Source organism: Sander vitreus, chromosome 8, assembly GCF_031162955.1.
Source record: "Sander vitreus isolate 19-12246 chromosome 8, sanVit1, whole genome shotgun sequence".
Taxonomy (NCBI): Eukaryota; Metazoa; Chordata; class Actinopteri; order Perciformes; family Percidae; genus Sander; species Sander vitreus.
In genome coordinates this window covers 21,134,475-21,155,832 of record NC_135862.1, presented here as the reverse complement: position 1 = coordinate 21,155,832, position 21,358 = coordinate 21,134,475, and the positions used below count along the sequence as shown (strand labels likewise).

At 41.1% G+C, this 21,358-nt stretch overlaps 2 protein-coding genes across 2 annotated transcripts in view; one reads left to right on the top strand and one right to left on the bottom strand.

Annotated features, from left to right (window-relative positions):
* ppm1h (protein phosphatase, Mg2+/Mn2+ dependent, 1H) overlaps nt 1-2,589 on the top strand; it is a 39,453-nt gene extending 36,864 nt beyond the window's left edge. The window contains exons 9-10 of the mRNA XM_078257444.1: nt 245-396; nt 761-2,589. Coding sequence (XP_078113570.1) covers nt 245-396; nt 761-908 — 300 coding nt within the window. The 3' untranslated portion in view covers nt 909-2,589. The remainder of the gene's footprint in view (nt 1-244; nt 397-760) is intronic.
* Nucleotides 2,590-12,699: 10,110 nt separating this feature from the next.
* mon2 (MON2 homolog, regulator of endosome-to-Golgi trafficking) overlaps nt 12,700-21,358 on the bottom strand; it is a 40,548-nt gene continuing 31,889 nt past the window's right edge. The window contains exons 27-34 of the mRNA XM_078257443.1: nt 20,764-20,907; nt 19,138-19,266; nt 16,933-17,123; nt 16,785-16,845; nt 16,578-16,701; nt 16,086-16,293; nt 13,962-14,044; nt 12,700-13,499 (exon numbers count right to left, since the gene is read on the bottom strand). Of these exons, the coding sequence (XP_078113569.1) occupies nt 13,336-13,499; nt 13,962-14,044; nt 16,086-16,293; nt 16,578-16,701; nt 16,785-16,845; nt 16,933-17,123; nt 19,138-19,266; nt 20,764-20,907 (1,104 nt within the window). The 3' untranslated portion in view covers nt 12,700-13,335. The remainder of the gene's footprint in view (nt 13,500-13,961; nt 14,045-16,085; nt 16,294-16,577; nt 16,702-16,784; nt 16,846-16,932; nt 17,124-19,137; nt 19,267-20,763; nt 20,908-21,358) is intronic.

Here is a 21,358-nt window from a genome sequence, read left to right as displayed (position 1 = left end):
ATTTGCAGCACTTTGCCGAACCGGATGCTTTGTCCATTAATATTATACAGTCTATGGGCTAACCACTTTGGAGTAATACATAAACAGTCGAAATAAGGGGTATTTTCCTGTTCTTCCCATTCTGCCATATACACGTAGCCATTTATGTGACATTTTCATAGGAAATTCAGTAACCGGGTTAAATGATTCCTAGAAACCATGCACTTCTCATCCCTTGCTCATTTCCCCCCCGTATCACCTCCAGGTCAAGGTTTACCCTTTGGCACAGTGCGAGCATGGAGCTGATGACGTTCTGGTGCTGGGAACCGACGGTCTGTGGGACGTCCTCTCTAACCAGGAAGTAGCTGAAGCAGTCACCTGTTTCCTGGCAAACTGTGACCCTGACGACCAGCACAGGCACGTTCACTCATCACACAGCTGCAGCCGCCAGTTAGGGCTGAACTTCCTCTCACCCCCGTCTTATTTGTAGAGGATGAACCTTTGTTATCTTGTTGTAATTATGCAAATTTCCAAACATTTAGATAAGTCATTTCTCTGATGTCAAGGAAAAGCTTGTAAGATTGTTAATGAGGCGCTCTGACTCTTCTTCTCCTGTGAGCTTAGTTTCCAAAATTCACCACAATATTTTCAGATTTCTTTCCTGCAGGCAGATGTACTTAGTAAAAATAATATGCGTAATTATCAGATTTGACCATTTGTCTGATTGTATATCACCGTGCTATGACTACACCTTAATCATGTATCACTTTTGTTATGTCAGGTACACAATGGCAGCTCAAGACCTCGTAATGAGAGCACGAGGGGTGCTGAAGGATCGAGGCTGGAGGATATCCAACGACAGATTAGGCTCTGGAGATGACATCTCTGTCTACATCATTCCCCTCATGTACGGTAACAAGCAGAACTAGCCAAGCTACGAAACAACAATCACTACCGAAGCGTAATCCTGCTTTCTGCAATTCCCCTCATCCCTTGTACTCTTTTTAAAAGTGCTTTAGAGTGGATGTCCTCCTCTGCTGAGGGATCCAAGATGTCTCTGGTCAGAAATGGGATTTTTGTCCAGGCTGTTTCCCCCTCGGTCATCCGCAAACAGGATGATATCTTTTTGTCTGGTCCTTTTTTATAGAAAAGAAACGTGAAAAGAGCTGTTGAAGAGAACTACTGATTTTTTTTTATTTTATTTATTTTTAATTTTTTTTTTATCACAAGGAAGCCATCATGAACCTTGTTGTGGGGCAGTTCCTAAGGTTGAGAGCATAGCCTCTCATGGATGAGATGGTAATGTGCATCTCAGGATTGCAGTTACTAACTTAATGCACAATATTTATAAATGTGAAAATGTAAATACTCCCACGGCGTAAAACATTTGATAAGTGTGTTTGGTTGAACACCTGTACAGTGTATAAAAAAATTAAAAAATAACTAAACTGAAGACTGATGTCCTGCATATAGTATGAATCATGCCTCCTCTGTTCCATGTAGAGCTTTTAAATTAGCCACGTTCAGTCGTCTGCAATTGGTAGTCTGCTGTCCAAAGAAACATTTGCAAGCCTTCTCTAGACAGTATTTCAGCTTGTTCTCCTGATGCTGAAGTTGCAATTTTTTTATATTTCCACACCTTGCATTGCAATACTGTACTCACTATTAAAGAAAATGCTTTTCTTTGGAAATGAAGAAACGCATCAATGTAGAATACACTAATAGGAGAAGTTCCCTTCAAGATGTTGGTGTCAGCTACGCATGACCCTGCTCTCATCATAGTATTAAATAGTCCAGATTTAAGAAGAAAAAAACAAAGATGTCTTTCTGTTGCACTCATTCACCATCAGCCGTCTACCTCATAATTTCTTTCTCCTTTTTATTGTATTACGCATAACACAAGTTGTCATTATCCTTATTGAGTGGCTGTTTGCATGCTACATCAGGTGCATCATCGGTTACATTGTTCGTGATTTGCTCCTGTACCTGGAAGATTTGGAGAAAAAAATTTCAGAAAAGCACTGATGGGGGAAAAAAAAGAAGCCTCACAGGAAACTGTGATCGCTATAGGGTTGTACCAAATATATATATATATTTTTATACATATGCTCAAAAAACTCTTTGTCATGAACTCATGTTTACCTTTCCTCAGTATTGTCCCCATTAAGATAAATCCATCCTTATGAATAGCAGCTGCCACTGACAAAGAATTGCTCTGATTTTTAATGTCTCAGAAAACAGACTAAAATCACTGCAGACAATTAAATAGACAACACTTACCTTATGTGTCTACAATCAATATTGTACCCTAATCAGTGGGTTTCCACATTTTAGTTTGTTTAGTTTTCAGTTTCTACTAATTGTGTGCAAATATTTAATCATAACTGTTGTACTAGTGGCTGAAGCTGGTGAAACATGGAACAGAGTAACTTTATTTAAATGTAAAAATGTAAATAATGTTTTCAGTGGATACTTCTCTCCTTTCTTTTACTGTAAGTGATGTACGTCTTACTGTAAAAAGACGTACTTTGTACTGTTTCGGAAACGATGAACAGTGTAAAAATGGTTTAAATGCTCACGTTTCTGCTCTATTAAAAAAATAACACACAACTCTGCTGTGTTATTGATTAAAAAGTCAATGTACTCACTGTATAGTAGACAGAAGAAACCGATAGAAGACGTTGATTTATCCTGGCTCCAGGAAGCACTTAGTCTGTGGGAGTGAAGAGACAAATGGGAAAAGAAAGATGACCTAACATCCAATGTCCTTGCCCAACAACAGCTGTGTAAGCAAAGTGACTTTATAGTATTTTAAAACTTTCATGGATACACTTTTTGTTGAACTTAAAATGTAAGTCTGAAGGAACTCTAGGCATGAATATGTGCAAACTCCCTTATACTTCAGTAACTGTATAGAATACGACCATCACCACTCTGACAAACTGTCAAGTGAGTCTCAAAGCAATACGATGAAGGGTATCAGTTCACAGAATAGCCTGACAGAAGATTTCATGGTGGAGGCTGCTGCTGCGAGGGGCGTAATTTGACACTGAAACACACACACACACACACACACACACACAATAAAAGACAACTTAATAACTTAACAAAAAAGTGCATGAGATGTGCGTCTCCATTTCAACTGGCCTTTCATTTTAATGCCTTATTTGAATAAGTAAAAAGCAAGTAAAAAACAATGAACATCATTTTTTTAATGAAACTTGGGCAATACTTTAGTGATACTTAACTGCTGCGATACCAAATAGCTGAAATACCTGAGACTAACGATGTAAATCAAATCACAGGATGAAGCTCTCATAGTTCATGACATGACGAAGGTATCATATGAACAATGATGCATTCCATAGTCTGCGAGTAGTAAAAGGAAACCTATATTCCTCCTAGTACTCACAGGTTTTGTGTGAAAGAGCATACTGTATTGTTTTCCCCCTTTAAAAGCCAGTATATTGGGCTTATTTTGGGGTGCCACTGTGAGTAGTCAACATTTTAGTTTATAAATAAAATGTTGGCTACTAGCACCAATTTTGCATTTCTTTCTAATATTGTATTCTTCTTGTTGTGTGGAAATGCCTCTCAAACTAAATAAAGACCATAATGTGACACTTAAAATGTGAAACCCTAGTAATAGTTGGAGTGGGACGGGTTTCAGACTGCCAGCAGACATTTTGACCTAGTAAGAAAAGCACAGGTGTTGCTAAGGACATGAATGACGGCTCTGTTATGTTCAAGCGTCCCAGTAAGTCATGGTAGGGTGACAGTGGGCCAGCATGCACAATCCCAGGACACTGACAATGAAGCAGCAAAATGGAATTCAGCCATCATCATTTAATATTTCCACCTGCACTTTTCCTTTGACATGTCAACGTCTTCTGTGAAAAAGGCCTATATGGAAGATCCTTTTGTTTCTTTCATTCCTTACAAAGCATTTTGTAACTCATCTTGAAAATCATACTTTAAGGTATAAAACTGGGATCATGACAACTGTAGCATCAATAGGATCTTACTTTTTTTGAGCTGTGGAGATTAAGTTTCAAGCAGTCCACACATGTGACTTCAGTATCAGTGAGCTTAATCAGCGAAACTGTTTGCACCTGAGACCAATTAAGAAGCACTGCTGCAAAATACAACGTAAAGGACAAATCCAGCGCAAAATGAACCAAGGGGTTAATAACACGTGTACCGAGTCGACCGTTCTCTGGTATACGTTTTCATGCTAATCGAATGTGACCAGTTTTATCGCAAACCGCTAATTAGCTTATACCGCTAGTCGTCGGTAGCCTGGCTCTGCCCTCCTACTTACTTCCGCTCAATTTTCATTTCCCTTCAGTACTCCGTCTGGGTTTGCGGTATATTCTTGGGTTTTCTCCGGTCAAATATTTGTAGGTCCAATCAGCGAACAGAGGGAGTGGCTGAGAACGATGACGTTGAGGACGTGCACTAGAAAGATGAGAGCGTAGCCATTCGGTCTGTTGTGGCAGCAATGCTGCCGAATATCCAGAAGTTAAAGCCCGAGCAAGAACAATCTTTGCTGAGTTTTGTTGGTGTCCATGATGTTGTGGCCCTCCTCCCCACGGGGTTCGGGAAAAGTTTGATTTTCCAGCTCGCTCCGTTAGTGGTGAAGGAGTTGGCTAAGGCTAACGCTAGCGATGCTAATGCTAAATATAAGCCGATAGTTGTTGTCGGTCTCCCCTCTTGTTGCACATGCGCATGACATACGTCACGACCAAACGTTAGCGATTGGTTATGGCAGATCCAGAGTGGCTCTGGGCCAATCCAATAGTTTTAAACTTCAACAGAGGACCCGCCTTCAAGGAAGTTAGCACTTGTCAATTGAGAGAGGCCAGACTCTTTGTACAAATTAAATGTACGAGAGTCTGGAAGGACCAGGCTAAGTCGTCGGGGCAAGGGTAAAGTAAAAAGAACACCGTGCTTGAGCTATGTTACTGGTTGCACGGCGTTCGTCGTTTGACTGGTCGTGACTGTTTTCCAAGATGGTGCCCACCTGTATACCGAACGGTGCTCTTTCTAAACTATCTTTTTAATAAACTGTCTGTACACTTACAAAGTTCTCAATGCTTTGGTTTACATGTAGGGACCCTCATTATGCTACCGTGGAAGTGTGGTGCTATTTTGAGCCTTGTTAGTGGTATAGAAATAGCGATTTCTTTTTACTTTCACATGCCCTGACGACTAGCTTTATGAGCTAATTAGCGGTTTGCGATAAAACTGGTCGCATTCGATTAGCATGAAAACATATCCCAGAGAACGGTCGACTCGGTACATGTGTTATAACCCCTAGGTTCATTTTGCGCCGGAATTGTCCTAATACGTGCGGGTAACTTTGACTGAATTTAAGAAAAGTAACAAGGTTCTGCGGCCTTTCCCATTCATATTACGTTTTTTGTGTTTCTTTAACTTTATTTTTTTTTATTGTATTACCTTATCCATGGTTTTATATTTTTCTTAGTACAATTTGGACTTTTTAATGTCAGAGCAGAGATCCAGGACAGGTTTACGGACCATATAATAATTGCAAACAACTCGCTTGATTCTGTTATCTTTCCCACACGTTAAGATGAGGGTATAAGTGCATCACACACATACATACCTTTATGAATGCTTTTGCACACAAACGCACACTAGACGATCATAAAGTGCTGTTGTGGGAGTCTTACACTTCTGGGTGCTCTGCAGGAGCTGGAAGGCCATCTGGTCCCCACAGGCCAGTGCCGCATCCTCCTCCAGTCAGGCCAGCACTGATCTGGCACTCCACTCCTACTCTCCACGTGTGTGTGTGTGTGTGTGTGTGTGTGTGTGTGTGTGTGTGTGTGTGTGTGTGTGTGTGTGTGTGTGTGTGTGTGTGTGTGTGTGTGTGTGTGTGTGGTCCAGATTGGATGACGGCAATGATGACATGGTCATTCCTGTGGGCGGCTTGTTTTTCCAAGGTTACAGCACTCCCACCCCACCCGTGGATAGATCTGAAGGAGATGCTGAGTGGGCTTGCAGCGAGTTACTCATCTCTTGTACAAACTGAGGCACTACTGGGGCCAAAGCCTTCAAGCCTCCTTTCAGAGGAGGATACATTGAAAAAATACTAGTGTTTATATTTATTTTGACATAGGCTTTTTTTAATTATCAATTTCTGCCGACCATTTTCTCAATATATATAGTTTTTTGTCGGACTAACAGTTTAAAACATGATTCAGTTTATTGTATAGTTAAACAACAAAAGCCAATCCTCACATGTGAGAGGCTGGAACCATCAACGAATCGATTGTGAAAATATTTGCTAAGTATTTCCTGTTGATCGACTTATCGTTTCAGCTTTTCTTTCACAAACTGATTAATCATTTGGTAGCCTATACTAAATGTCAGAAATTGAAAAATGTGAAAAATGACCATCACAATTTCTCAGGGCCCAAGGTGCCGTCTTCACCTTGTTTGTTTTGACTAACCAACAGTCCAGAACCCAAAGATAATACAATTGATTGAAAGAAAACTAATCGGCATCCGTTTTATAATCAATTAATCCATTTATGTTTTAGGAAATAAATGCAGAACATGTGATGGTTACCAGTGCTTAAATGTGAGAATTTTATGCTAGTCATGGTCTTTACATTACAGTTACTTAAATATTTGGGTTTCTTTTAACTGTTGGTCAACAAAACAACACATTTAATGACTGAATCTCCTGAATATTTGGCATTTTTCACTGTTTTCTAATGTTTTATTGACCAAACTATTAATAGATTAATTGGCAGATTAATCAAGAATGAATCATTTGTTGCAGCCTCTAACCAGCAATCACATTTGAGAAGCTGAAACCAGTTTGGCATTTAGCTTGATACTAAAATTGTTGCACTTCAATTTTCCAAAGATCAATTCATTAATATACAAATTGTTGAAGCACTAATTCCAAACATGTTGCATTACAGAGGCAGCATGTGTGAAGGTATTTGGTGAACACCGACCACACACATGACGGCCGACTGTCCTGTCAGGACGAGGGTGCAGCGGTGATAGCCATCTGAACGGGCTTTTTCTACAGGGGGCTCAAATTAACAGCTTTAGGGCTTCGGCTGCCTGAAGTATGATTTATCTGCGGCCAGGCTCAAATGAGAGCTTTGACACAAGATGGATGAGGACATTGGCTGCCTCTGAGCTGCTCACTGGTCCATAGGCTGGCTCGCTTTAAAGTCAGGATGATAAATGATATTTGGTTTTACCCTGGAGGCTGGACTACGTGCATTTCTTACATGAAACAGACTCTTTTTTTGAATATATGAAATGGAGACCAGGGGCCTGTTTCACAAAAGCAGAATATATAAATCCAGGATAACTGATAAAGCGAGGCTTGACCTAGTCTAATCTGTGCATCCTGGCTTGGTGCGTTTCACGAAGGCCAAGCCAGGCTGAGGAGGAGTGACTAGGTCGAGCCAGGCTGAAGTAATTCAGATAGATGCGCGTCCACGGCTTTCCTCAAAAGACCGCGAGGTCGATCACAGATTTACTGATGCCAAAATGGAGAATACGCATTGTGCATACTTTATACAGATTGAGCAGCAGCTTCTTGTGGAAGTATGATGACGTGAAACACTTTATTTGTATAAAAATAAAAGAAACAGCGAGAGAAAGCGTAGCAGACGATCACGGACCGACCGCGTAAGTAGCCTAAATATAGACATTAACTGACCACTGCTCTGAATTGAAACCGTCATAATCATTCCATTCAAGGATTAGGCTACTAGTCATTTGCACAAATTAACAGTTGTACTCTTTGCCTTAAAAGTAAGCAGAAGATAATGTTACTCAGGAAATTTACCATGAAGATCAATTTTCTACAACGCTAGAATATGATGGTAAATATCTCTTTCACTCTGTTCCTCCCTCTCTCTCATGGGCTAAAATATAAATGTCCCAAGTCATATTAACTTCCGCTGCTCGCTTTTAATGCAAAGTGTACAACTGCTCGTTTTTGCAAATGACATGTGACTCATTGAATGGTTTCAGTTAAGAGCAGTAGTTCATAAATGTATATTTTTAGACTATCATTCAGTCTATCCGCTAGCCTAATATGAGCCACACTTTTTCTCGCGTTTCTTTTATTTTTTATAGAGGACGAGTTTCCTTCTCTACATATTATATGCCTTGCTCTCTTGTATATATGGACATAGACATGAATGGAACAGAGTATATTCATCAGTTATTCCCCCCCCCCAGCAAAATATAAGGTCAAAAACCATTGAGGTGTCCTCTCCCTGTTGTTACCTGAATGTACAGTAGCCTACATCACTAGATAGTTACTGGTCCAGTAAACTAAGACTATAATTTGGGAGGATTGTACAATTAGAATATGTTCTTTAAATTGTACAGTTCTCCCAAATTATAGTCCCAGTTTACTGGACAACACAAATTGTGTGCTAAGAATGCCAAATACAATGTACATGGAAGCTGAACAAACATGATCCTTATTGTTAAAGAATTAGGTGCATTGGTCAACTATAGAAATGTACAGCATTGTATGTATTGCCCTTAGTAACACTTAATTTAAAACACATTTGAAATGTTGTCAGCCTTTTCTACTTATCTCAACAACTGTCATAATATATTCATCAAACTTCTAACAATATGAACAGCAGTCTTCATACAGCAATATAACAGTAACAATGACTGTCACATGAATAATTATTAAAAAAAATAATGGTCACAACTTTAAATAGGCTAATAACAGTACTTAAATGAACAGCAATATGCACCTGTTGTATTTTAATCCAGGCTGATAACAATAGGGTAAAACCACTGCTGGGTGATCAGAAAAGGCTCCAGGATTTATAAATCCTGGCTGTTAGCCTGGTCGGGAGCAGGCTAGCTGCACAGAATAAATCTCCATGGTGATTTATGTGCCTCCGCTTTCGTGACACCGAGTCAAGGCTAAATTCATCCAGGATAACGGGGAAATCCCAGCTTAATCCCCTATCTTGGTTTTGTGAAACAGGTCCCTGTATGCCTCAACCGGCTGGACAATAACCACAAGTCTCGTGTGGTTTGTTTACTAGTCAGCATCTTCTGCAAAAGAGCAATACTGCTTTTCAACCTACATGTATCTCTACATTGATTAGCTGGAATTTATTGTTTCAAATCAGCACAGATGCTAGTGGGCAGAGCTGTGGCCCAAGATGAACATAACTCTGCCTAACACACTATCAAGTGTGAACTAATAAATATTTCATGGGCGTCTTCTTGGAAGGTCAAATGCAGGATCCAATCTTCAGTCAGTTGGGGAGCGCCGTGCTCTCATCTGGGCTGTCGGGGTCACTCTGAGGCAGTGGCGATTTTAGACCCTTTTTAGGGGGGGCTCAAGGCCCCCTAAATTTCATCTCAGCCCCCCTAAAAATTACAATAACAAAAAACAAATATATATTCTGTTTTTTTTTTTGTGAACTTGTCCGTTAGTGACAGAGGGCAAACAATTACAGGTTCAAAAAAAAAAAAAAAACGGTTTAATATCCTGTGTCGCTGGCTCCAATGCTATGCACCTGTAACCCAGTCAAGGAAAGTTTTATTTTTTTTATTTATTTAATTGTTTACACCTCATTATTTATTTATTTTTAATTCTGGTGGTCCATAAAGGGACTTTCGTAGTTTGTTCATATATTCAACATTTTGCATTTATCCTGTTATAATAATAAATACATGTATTCATTGTTATCCAGTGAAAGTACTGATTTAGCAGGGGGGGGGGGGGTTTAACACTACTGCAAGGCACTGTAGCCGTGTCACCCTCTCATTAGGGGCTGAGCCCCTCTTAAGGTCTGATCCTAGAATCGCCCCTGCTCTGAACTCAAGACTGCAGCCGCTGCACGGTTTCATCGACCCAGGCTGCCTGGGCCCTGCAGCCAATCAAAGCTCATTACCCATTCCGGTCCCCACCCCCATCACGAGACCCCTGACTGCCCATACTAATGTGATACAGAGCAACCAGATGCTGTTGGGCAGCAGAGGGAGGATTTCAAAAGGTTAACGCACAACACATGACCCACATCAGCACTGCACTCCCAGACCTGAGGACACCACTGCTGAAACGCCTGTGGGGGTTAGGTCATGTGGTGCGTGTCTGTCTGTGCACACAGAATAGCTCAAATAGGTACACACCATGCAGATTTAGCATAATAATCAGATTATTAATAGAACAGGGCCAACAGCGCTGTAAAGATTTGTGTCTGGGCTCTGCTCTGCATAGAATAGGTGTTTAAGTGCAGGAGGAGCACACATCTGATGGTATGCATCATTATCAACAAAGAACGTCGAGGAGAGCCATAAAGCCAGCTTGTGTGCATCAGAGCAGTTGTATTGTAGGATACCTCTGTGGGCAGCAGGAGCCACGTCACTCCTCTCCTCATAGCAACAGTGCTGTTGACCTACATGCTTTCTACACGGCCCACTCCGCCTGAGGTGGTGGAAAACTATGCAAATCCATATAAGATATCGAGTTCCTCGCGCATTTTTAAATGTGCATACAAATACATTTCCAGCTAATACATACAAGCGTTCTCCTCCATACGGTATAAATATCACATTAGGTTTCTGTGCAAAATTAAAACTGCATACAAAGTGTTTTTTTCCTCCACAAGCATTTACTATTTTATTGTACGAAAAATTATACATTTCTCAAATGGCTTCAGCTCAAAATGCAACAATGTAACAAGCCATGTTCCGTTTAAAAGCAGTAAATTACAGCTTTAAATATAACAGGGCGGGTAGCTGCGACACTAGCGGTGTGCATTACCTGTTAAAACCGTCTAACAGCGTTGTGCAGGGCTTTTTCCTCGGCTGAAGTGGAGGCACCAGCACTAGCAAGGCAGTAGCTTGCGCAGTCATCTCCATAGCGGGCAGTGTCACAACCCAACCAACAGCACAAACTACTACCTCAGCCAGTACATGGTGCAAATGCGGGATAGAGACGAACACGAGGATATTAAAGAAAAGACTAAAAAAAATATCGTACAAGGTAAAGAAATGTACCGTCTCGACAAAAGCGACATTCCCATGCAGCCGAAGACGACCCGTCCGCTCCCGCTTTGCTCCTCTTCTGTGCAGACTTGAAATAAGAGGGAAACCCCGCCCAAGCAGACCTGCTCCCTCCGCTCTCCTACTCCTCCTCCTTTTCTTCAGAGCAAACCACAAAACGGCCCATTCCCCTCATATGACCTACTGGATAATCCGAAACTCGGGCACGTGGACTTCAAGGGGACATTAGAGAGAGCCGAGGGGTCCCTACAGCACGCATGGAAGGCTACCCATGTAGACACTGAGCACAACGATTTTAAGTGTAAAAGAGGCGTTTTCTATGAGCTTTCCCAGTTGTCAGCTTGCTAGAACCCCACCTACTGTACAGTGCTGACACCAACTACAACACCTGACAATCAATGTTCAAAATATTCTCTTTAAAATGTCCCTCAAGCTCAAACTTGGATAACATATTACCACCTGGAAACAAATATATGTTACTTCTGTAATACCACTCCTTAATAACAATACACAGTATTAATATTATGTGGTGGTATTTTGGGATTTCTATCAGTGTGCAAATTAAATAATCACAAATCATTAACAATAAGGATGACCGTATTTCGGTCTTATGTTTTTGAGACATAAATCAAAAGTGTGGGCCACATGACAATATGATAATCTTATAGTGAAATATTCAAATCAAGTAAAATTCATTAGAACTAATGTACAATTCCAGGTGTCTTGTGCGCCGTGTTAAATTCATTTCCCTGTGTGAACTGGCTTGTTTCTCAGTCACAAATTCACATTTAGCAGGCTGCATATTCTTCAGAAGGGGAAGCTGTTCAGTTAATATCAGACCAGTTATACACATGCTGCCACCTACAGGCAAACAAAGTAGCAGCTGCAATTTTAACACTTGCACCACCTGCAGGAAATAGCAGTTGTAAATTGCATTGGTTTTATTTTCTGTTTTTATGGCTGCCGTTTTGTTCTGGGTTTGTGAGGATTTACATTTTAAAACCTGAGTTAGTATTGGGTCATGGGAAGTCATGGGACTTCTCAAGGACCTGTGGTTGAATCTACTTATAGGGTCCTTTGAGTAAAACGCCTGAAGACCCTCGATACACACTGCATAAACAAATCAGAAGAAAAACATGAAGATGAAAGAAATATAATCAATTAAAAATTGTTTGTTAGTGAATCACAACAAATTTGAACCGGGATCACCTTGATAGACTATAATAGGTTTATGCCTATGGTGCTGGTGACATTTTATCGAGGTTCAGCCCATATGATATTGATATAATTCTAATGACGGTCTTTAGATTAAAAACACTACAGATATCCTTTTGAAACTAGAAGGGCACTCGGCATGGCATTGGGCAAGGCACGCCCCATCTCAGGAACTAATCTGATTATTCCGACACCACAGGAATTCAACACAAATTCCGCTTCTCGCAATGTTAACGAAAGTGAAAAATTATTTGTGTATCTGCCCCATGATTCGGATCCACTCGAAAATGTAATGGGTTTTTACCTGGATCATGCTACACCCTTCCCCCAAGTTTCATGAAAATCGGGCCAGTAGGTTTTCCGTAATCCTGCTGACAGACAAACCAACCAACACACAAACAAACGGACAAACCGAACCGACTACAAAGTAAGTACTTTTTCATCACGGACGTCACCTTTTATAAATAGTACAAGAGTAGCTTAACATGCATTGTAACTGAGCACACTCAGAGCACAGAGCTGATCGTAGAATTGTCCCATTTATTTTATACAGACAAGTACATCCCTTCTCAGATGGCTGGCTAAAGATGACATGGAATGTTACAGTAAGATTTGTTTTCTTGCATAAAATCCTCACTGTTGAAAATGTTGCAAAAGTCTAAGTGTTCATTTTTTAAAGGTCATTAAAGCCCCGGTTTTTGCATTTTTTTGTTAATTACATCATCAACACTATCACCACACACTGTACATCGACTCTGCCTCATCGGGAGAATAAAACAAACTAAACTCAGAGGCAACACTGCAATTATTATTTTTTTTTTATCTCTGTAGTTAACACAAGAATGCAGTCAGTCTGTATGAGAATGGAGGGGGGAGAGGCGTAATCAGCTCACATGAGAAGCATACGATGATGCGTATGAAGGTCAGGGTCATCGATTCGGTCCGAGCAGGCCTCGAATCGCCGTTCGCCGCTTCATGTCACCGTAGATGGGGCTCCCGTAGAGTTTATGTCTGTGCACTTGTGAAGCACATCGGTCGAGAAGACACATTCAAGATTTCTTCATTACAAAAACCCAATTTAAGTGAGCCTGGTCAGGACTCTCCGTTCTGGACTCTGGAGAGGGGTGGCTGCATAAAGTCTTTAAAGGGCCCCAGGGCCTCCTTCAAGGCTGAGCTCACCTCAGACGAGGAGCATGTAATGCACTCTACCAGTGTGGGGTACAGGGCAATCACTTGAGCCCATGTGTTGCCATCCACTGCAGACAGTAAACAAAATAATTGCAGAACAAGAGGAAAAGGGAGTGGGGATGGGAAGGAGAGGAAGAGAATATGAATTGTGATAGAAGCCAATCAGAGAAATCATTTCCTTCCTAAAATTCCCACAGGAGTATGGAAATTAGTTTTGCTCTGAATAAAGGACGATGTAACGCAAACATCTCGAAGGGCATTTCAAAAACGTAATTTTAGAATGTCTCGCTTCAATCTATTGAAAAAATAATAATTCCTTGTAATTGACCTTGCTGGAAACGTAAACAGTTCTACCCAGATTGGAGATAAAACTCATTTGAAAAATGGTCCCAAATGTATTCTGACACATTTATTTGAAACGAATAGATGATAGATATGGTGACATTATTGTATTTTTCATAGCGTTTTCATAGTGGCACCTCTTCATCTCTCCAAGATCTATTTATTCCTTGACAAAGTTTGATACTCACCATTTTCTGGCTGTGTCTTTTTAAGCGAATCCATCAAAGTGCTGATAGCTTTCAAGACAAAGATAATCTCTGTCACTTGTTGCCTGAAACGGAAAAGACCTTCATTAGTTACAAAGACATGCAGTACATAAAACCTGTAGAGGTTACATTTTGCGGATGTGTGAAAAAACAAGGAGAGTCTAATTTAGATCTTTTTCTGATGAGAGCTGTTGAATGCAAAGTTGTTTGTTGAGTACGTGACAATTAAACAACAAACAAGCCAACACAGACAGAAACAACAAAAAGTTTGTGGAAAAAGGTGACTGAAGGTCTTGCAGAGGTTTACTTTACATGACCATGTAGCAACCAAGATTCTTTTTCTCTCCACTATACAGGAGATAGGAAGCAAATTCTTATAACTAGTGCAGTGCCCGTTGAAAATGTGCCCGTTTGGAACTTGGCCTGTGGTATTGCTGCTTGTAGAATTCTTCAAAACCGAATTTTACCCCAAAATTACTGACAGAAGGACCCCAAACCACTTCATATGCAACTCCACTCTATAGCCTACTACTGACTTACTGATTTACCCGACAGAGAACGTTGCAGATTCAGAGAGACGTGTTGTCTCGTGTCGTATGATCGTAAACCAGCAGAGGTGTTCATTTCCATACAGGTTTAGTGGCTGGACGGTTAACGATGAAGTAGGGGATTTGACTGGCGGGGGTATTTTGGTGACGGTAATGTTATTAGTGTTATAAGTTAGCAGTAGACTTAATTAACCCGACCCGGGGTGAGTCTGATGAAAAGTGCTGTGTCTGCCCGGTTCAGCTCTGAGATTTTCTCACACTGCACAGCGCTGTGAAGGAATAATCTCCGAGATTACGTTCTGTTCTGCCTCTGGTTAGTGTGGTGAATGTAGGCTACAGCTCACAGCAACTTATTACTATATAGTGTCTGGCTTTTGTTTGATATTTAGTGTTGGCAAATGACTTTTTATTGAGTTTCCTCTTAGCGAAATAATAGACACTGAAAAGCGTAGCGCCTTTTTGTTCGCCAACCTTATAACAGTCGCGATGTTCCTTTCAGCTATTCGCTCGTGCTCCAGGAAAGTGAAGAAAAGTTAGTTTGGTATATCCAGCAATCATGTAGCCAACGTTGGAAGCAGGGAAAGTCAAAGGCGGTAACACAAAGACCATTTTGTCCTGATTGTTAATTATATATAATAAAGGTTGTAGATACAATGTGTAGTTGTTGTTACTTCAGAAGTTTTTTCCCCCCAATCACAGATCATCTTACTAAAAGAAGACATCATATATTTAGCATTGTACTTCTTTAACATTGTTGGATTCAAAATAGACAGTTTAAATCAGAGATACTGTCTTCTTAATTCCACACAATCTTTATTTCTTGTCAAAAAGGGGCACCTTTTGGCACATTATGCACAATGCAACATGATCATTAACAGTTTGGTTAGACATTAGGGTGTGTTATGCTGTTGTGCAAGTAGAATTTCATGCAGCTCCCTCTGGAGCTACAAAAGGCTTTACTCTACTACTACTTTTTTTGCAGTAGTATTCCCAAACCCACAGATTTGTAAGGTTACCAATTTGACTGTGAAACCATTTCTTATTTTTTATAAATATGTATATATTTTGCTCCATGTTCTGCTGTTATTTGAAATGCTCTAATAATGCAATCCATGATTTTCTAATTTTGTACATTCATATCATTGTATTAAACAGTTACTGAACTCCCCCCACCATCCCTTTGCCATTTTCTGCGCTAATGGCGCAATTTCCCCTCGGGCATCATTTAACTTCCATCGTTTCTTAGGGAGAAAAAAAAAAAACGCATTTCAGAATGAAGTGTTACACCCAACACTAGAATGTGGTGCCAGCGTGTAGAACAGGATTAATACGCGGTTTTGTGTTGTTTACAAAAGAGAAAAGAAAAAAATGATGGATGCATGGCTGGAGCTGGGGGGGTCTTGGTTTTGCATGTCTCAGTGGTAAAATGATGGTACTGACAAACACCAATGTTTGGAGCTGAATTTCTGATGGGGACATCCGTCCAAAAACATAAAAAACTGGTGTTTTTTGACAAAGCAGGTGCACCATGTCTTTTATTTAGAGGTGTGGGGTGTACCTGGGCAGGGGGCAGCGTCCACTCAGCCTCTCATCCTCTACGTAGCGTCGAAGAACATCCTGGGATCTCTTGAGGAGCACAGAGAGCGCCATACGAGAGATGTAGCCCTCCTGCGGGGTGGACACCTTGTTGCTGAAGGAAAACTGCAGCAGCGTCTCAAAACACACCTTAGAAAACTCCTCCCTCATCCGCACATCGATCTCTGCCTCTGTCAAGAGAAAACCCTTTACATATTAGACATGGTGGTGGTGATGCTCAGAGTGATTTACAATGAGTGGGCAGACAGGGCTTTACAGTCTTGCTCAACACACAAAGAGTTTGACAGTAGCCATTGTTAGTGATGAGCCACAGGGAGGGCTTTTGCAGCGAATCAAGGACTTACTGGTTACAGTATGATTCCACAACTTCCAGCCACCCCGCTGTGCCATCAGAAATACAAGTAAACAGTACAGCTGAAGTCAAGCTATTTAAGCTGCCTAAGTTACATCTTACCTGTGAATGAGGGAGACTGTGAGTGAATGGAACCTCTATTGAGCATTGTCATGATCTGGCCAACAAAGTCTTTAGGGATGAAATTGGCAAACGGTAAAATCTCTGTGCTGATCAGTTGGACAACCTGAAATGAAGAGGACATAATGCTGATGTGGGCTACCACACAATATTATGTTGACAAACTGGATGATAGGAAAAAGTATTTACCTCTACATCAACGGCTTCGTTCTTCTGGAATTCCTGGATGGACAGGTTATCTGGAGGTGTGCTATAAAAAAAAATAAAATAAAAAAAACAATTAACTTGGTACTACCAAATCATTCAAACTCAACTTTATGATTGTCTAAATCTGTACCTTTTGGTGAAAAGAAAGTCTTCAAAGGCGTTGGCTAGTTCTGGCCACATAGTGTCAAACTTTCCAGATGAGGCATGCTGGCGTGCCACAGGCAATCCAATAGACAGCACCTTGAGCAGAGATGAAACGGCGAGCTTCCAGGTGCTCTCTGATGGACAGGCATACTTCAAACCCAAGGGCATTCTTAAAGTCTTAAGGGGGGGAAGGGAAAAACAACGGAGGGGACAGCAGTAACAATACATCATTAGACTGAAACACAGAGAAAGTAGGCTGGGAAAACCCTGACAAGCTTCCGGCCAATTTGAGATTTGCTCTGCAAGTCCGTCTGGCCAAGAGCCCATTCAAGCCCATTTCCAATTTTCCAAATCGAGGCACCAATCACAACCGTTGAGTCGGGCTTTACGCGATGACGATAGCGCAGCGACGGGGAGCAGCTTTTTGTTTACATTCAACATGACGGCCACCGAAGCGCGGCAACCCGTTGATGCCGCTGTCGCTGCTACGTCACCCGGATCGTTGGTCTGATTGGTTGAAGGACTATCCAATTGCGCCCAGAGGCATTTGAGCGGCGTCCGTTGGTGACGCCCCTTTGGAAATGAGCTGTGAATTAAGCTTGCCCAGACCCACTCTCAGTTACAACTGAGAAGGGTCTGGTGTCAACCAGGCTACAGAGAAAGACTTGAAGGTAAAATCTATAACACTAACTGCAGTTCCCTGAAAACCTTTCACCTTCTCTTTTATGCTGAAATGTGGAGAGACTGCTATGTATCGAGTCAACATTAAAGCAGTACGTCAAGATTGTGCTCCAAGACAGTGGTCCGATTCATCCTACAAAACCAGGAAAAGTGAGAGACCATCTTTTTGACATGGTCCTCTTTTCAGAGAACAGCTGGGTTCCCCAAGGTTGAGATTTTGCAAGTATCGCCTTCTTGTTTTGGAGAAAAAGGGTGGGGCCAGATTTGGATTTGTCCATAGGGAACCTTCACAATAGTTCCTTGGCAAATTAACTCTCTTCAGTTTGAGGTTTCATATGAACAGACTATGGGAAAGAGCAGTTAAACACAGGTGTCAGATCATGGATGAGAAGTTAAGGCTTTCCATGACTTGCACTAACAAAATCTTTTGGTGTTTGACCGCATTCAAAAAATGCTGCTGACATTGGGCACCAACTGCACTTCACGTAAGATAGAGTCAGCCTTGAGATCAATCCTATCAAAAGGCAAGTGAAGTGTAAGTTGCTCCAAGGCTGGTTGACACTGACAGACTCCTCAGACAGCAAACTGAATTAACTAGTGATTTAAAAATATACCACTTCCGAAACATCTCTTGGACTTTTTATACACCCATCCTCTTGGAAAGTTATTCACAATATTCAGTCAGTGAATTCCTCACCCATTCATGGCTAGCCTCTCTGCTGCTAGAACACATGGCATGATTACAGACAACAACACTGATAAGGATCATTCACTTGCTTCATTTCTACAATTCTGCTAAACTATATGGGCTACGTCATATCTGTTGTGTGTCTGTTTGTTAGAACCTGCAATACTCGCAAAGAACCTGTAGGTCCGTCACTACGAGGCAACACCTTTTACAGGCAGTCATTTGATCCATTGTTAATATAAAAATATTGTTTACAGCAGCTTTAAGAGAAAATCAACACTGTGTTGCCAAAGTTGGTGCTTTTCCGTAGTGAGCGGATGGATAACACCTGTGGTGACATCACTGATATGGTATGCCAGGAGTTTAACTTGCCTCAAGGTTTGATCCCACAGATAGCAGTGCAGCAGCAATTTTCTGCCCTGTGTGATTCTGTGTTAACATACTCTTAAAATTAAAAAAAATCACACCACATTTTATGACTGCGCAGTGTCCAACAATAACTGGCGCTCAATGGGCGGCCAGTAAAAAGTGTATATTGCTGTGCTTATTGGGCTAGTGTAAAATAAAATTTTTTTTAAAAAAAAACAGTAAGCCTCAATGATGCCTCTAGCCTAACACTGACACATTACTCCCCACTAGAGAGAAGGCACATGCGGACCAGACTTTAGAGGTGCTTTGGTAATACGTTTTGATAATTGATAATATTATTCAAATATTATATTTGCTCACAATAATACTGTTGGAAAACAAACTTTTTTATCAGTTCCAAAACCTGTACTACGAGTCTTTTGACTATGACTACCCAAATCCTGGTGGAAATACCTTGATGATGTTCTGCAGAACCTTCTCATTGATGACAGCTTTGTGGCACGCTGTTTTATGGTACAGGTCCACCACCACCTCCAAGGAGCGCTCAGCAAAGGGTACATAGTTTAAGGCAACCCATTCCGCCTGCAGGGGCAAGAGGATTGAACAAGAGAAAAAAACACAAGTGGATATTAGTCAAACACATCTAAAAACCCATTATCTGTACATATTGGCAGAGCCACATTGAAAGCAATTTTTAAAAAGGCACACTTTGTAAAAGTATACAAGTAACACAGAAATGTATTTTAAAGTTGCAGTGGCTATTAGTCTGCTTTAGGTTTTGTTAGGCGATTATGAGTACCACAGCTGAAATGTCATAGCCAAACAAATGACTTGATGCTACAAAGTGTGTCTTTAAGAAATATAAACAGAACCACACGTGCATATGAACGTTACCATAAACACAAAATCAACTGAAAATGGAACTGCACAGGGACTGTGCACACAGGAATAACCACCAGTTAGTGGCAGGCAGAGAGGGGGAGCATGGAGTGAGGAGGCGCAGATGAGACATGAGAGCCTACCATGCGGTGTGATATTTGCCGCAGAGGGTAGGTCATCACCATTCAGCACAGCTTAGTAAAACTATAGAGGGGGCTGAAGGAGATGACGGAACTCACCGGTGCAAAGAGCTGGATCTAAAATGATTATCCAGTGAGTAGTCCCAAGAAACAGAATGAGAAAAGGTCGCAATTAAACTGGTGTTTTAAGTTGTATCAAATTTGCAGTGGATAGTTGGCTAAATGAGATTCAATAACCAGGACCGATTAAGGGGAAAAACACTCACTCCTAGGATATTGGAGGCAATCTGACAACACCGAATAAAAGTCAACAAGGCAATAAAGACCTGCCGTAACATCCGTTTGGCTGGGTGGGAAAAGTAAATGTTTACCCTCTCACTTAAACAATTGAACAGATTTAGATTATCATAGGGCTGGACCCCACATGCACGACTAACAGTCAGACTGGCAGTCAGGATTTGATACATGAAATGTGTAGCGCTAACATTTCTTAGCACTGTAGCAGCCCGCCAGTGTTAGATCGAGACAACTCTCAGCATTCCCCTGAAGACATAGCACCTGCTGGATTTTGGTTTTTGCAACAATGAGTAAGAAAGACACTGACATTTAGAACAATGTTGTGAAAAGACTCTTCTGTTCTTGAGGATAAATGAGAATTGTTTGTGGTTTAATAAATGAAGTGAAATGCATTTGAACTGTGTTTTGAACTGAAAAGTAGTGAAACATTTCTCTGGCAGGCTGCCAGCAGGATGAATCATGACTGAGGGAGGGAATATGAGAAAGAAATGGCTTGGGGCTACTAATGGGGGTCCAGAAGAACATGTCAATCTCAAGAAGGGCCATGATAGGGGCTTCATAAGGACTAGACTGAATGAGAGAGTGAGGGGCGGTGTTTCATTAACTTTAAAAAAAGAAAAGAAAAAAAGAGCGACGATCTTGTTGAGAATGGCAATGATTGGATGAGTACACCATCCAACATTTTAATGAAACAAACTGTTAGAAGACATACATTGCAAATAAAAACCAAGCAGTTAAAACGGCCAGTTCCATTTCCCCCTACCTGGTTGTATTTGGCATTGGCCACGTGTTTGGTTTCCATCCTGCCGTATTGAGGAGGCTTGCAGGAGAACTCCACGAAGAGTAGCAGCTGTTCAAAGATGGCTGGGTACATGACCTGCAGGTTCTCCGGGCCCACACAGATGGCCTGCAGCAGGGAGGGAAGGGAGGAACAAACACTGCTGACATCCACCACAGGACTGCACATTACATAATTTAGCAGACTGACACATTGTTTCCTGAACTGAGTTGACACAAAATGGGAAGAAATACTTTTGGTTGAAAGGGAGAGTAGTAGGGTCTGCTTTTCTCAAAGACATGGTATTCATAGCAGAGAGGGCTGGGGTTGCTATCAAGTAAAGGTGTCAATTAAAAAGGTACAAGGAAGTGTTTTATCCTATTTGCATTAGGTATAACAGTCCAATGAAAACATTGCATTGCTTAAATGACTGACTCAAGCCTCATTTGCTGGTTCCACCTTCTCAAATTGGAGGATTTGCTGCTTTTCTCAGTTTAGTTAAACAAAACAAGCAGTTAGAAGACATCACAGTGGGCTCCAAGACATTATGATGGGCACTACTTACTATTTTCTGACATTT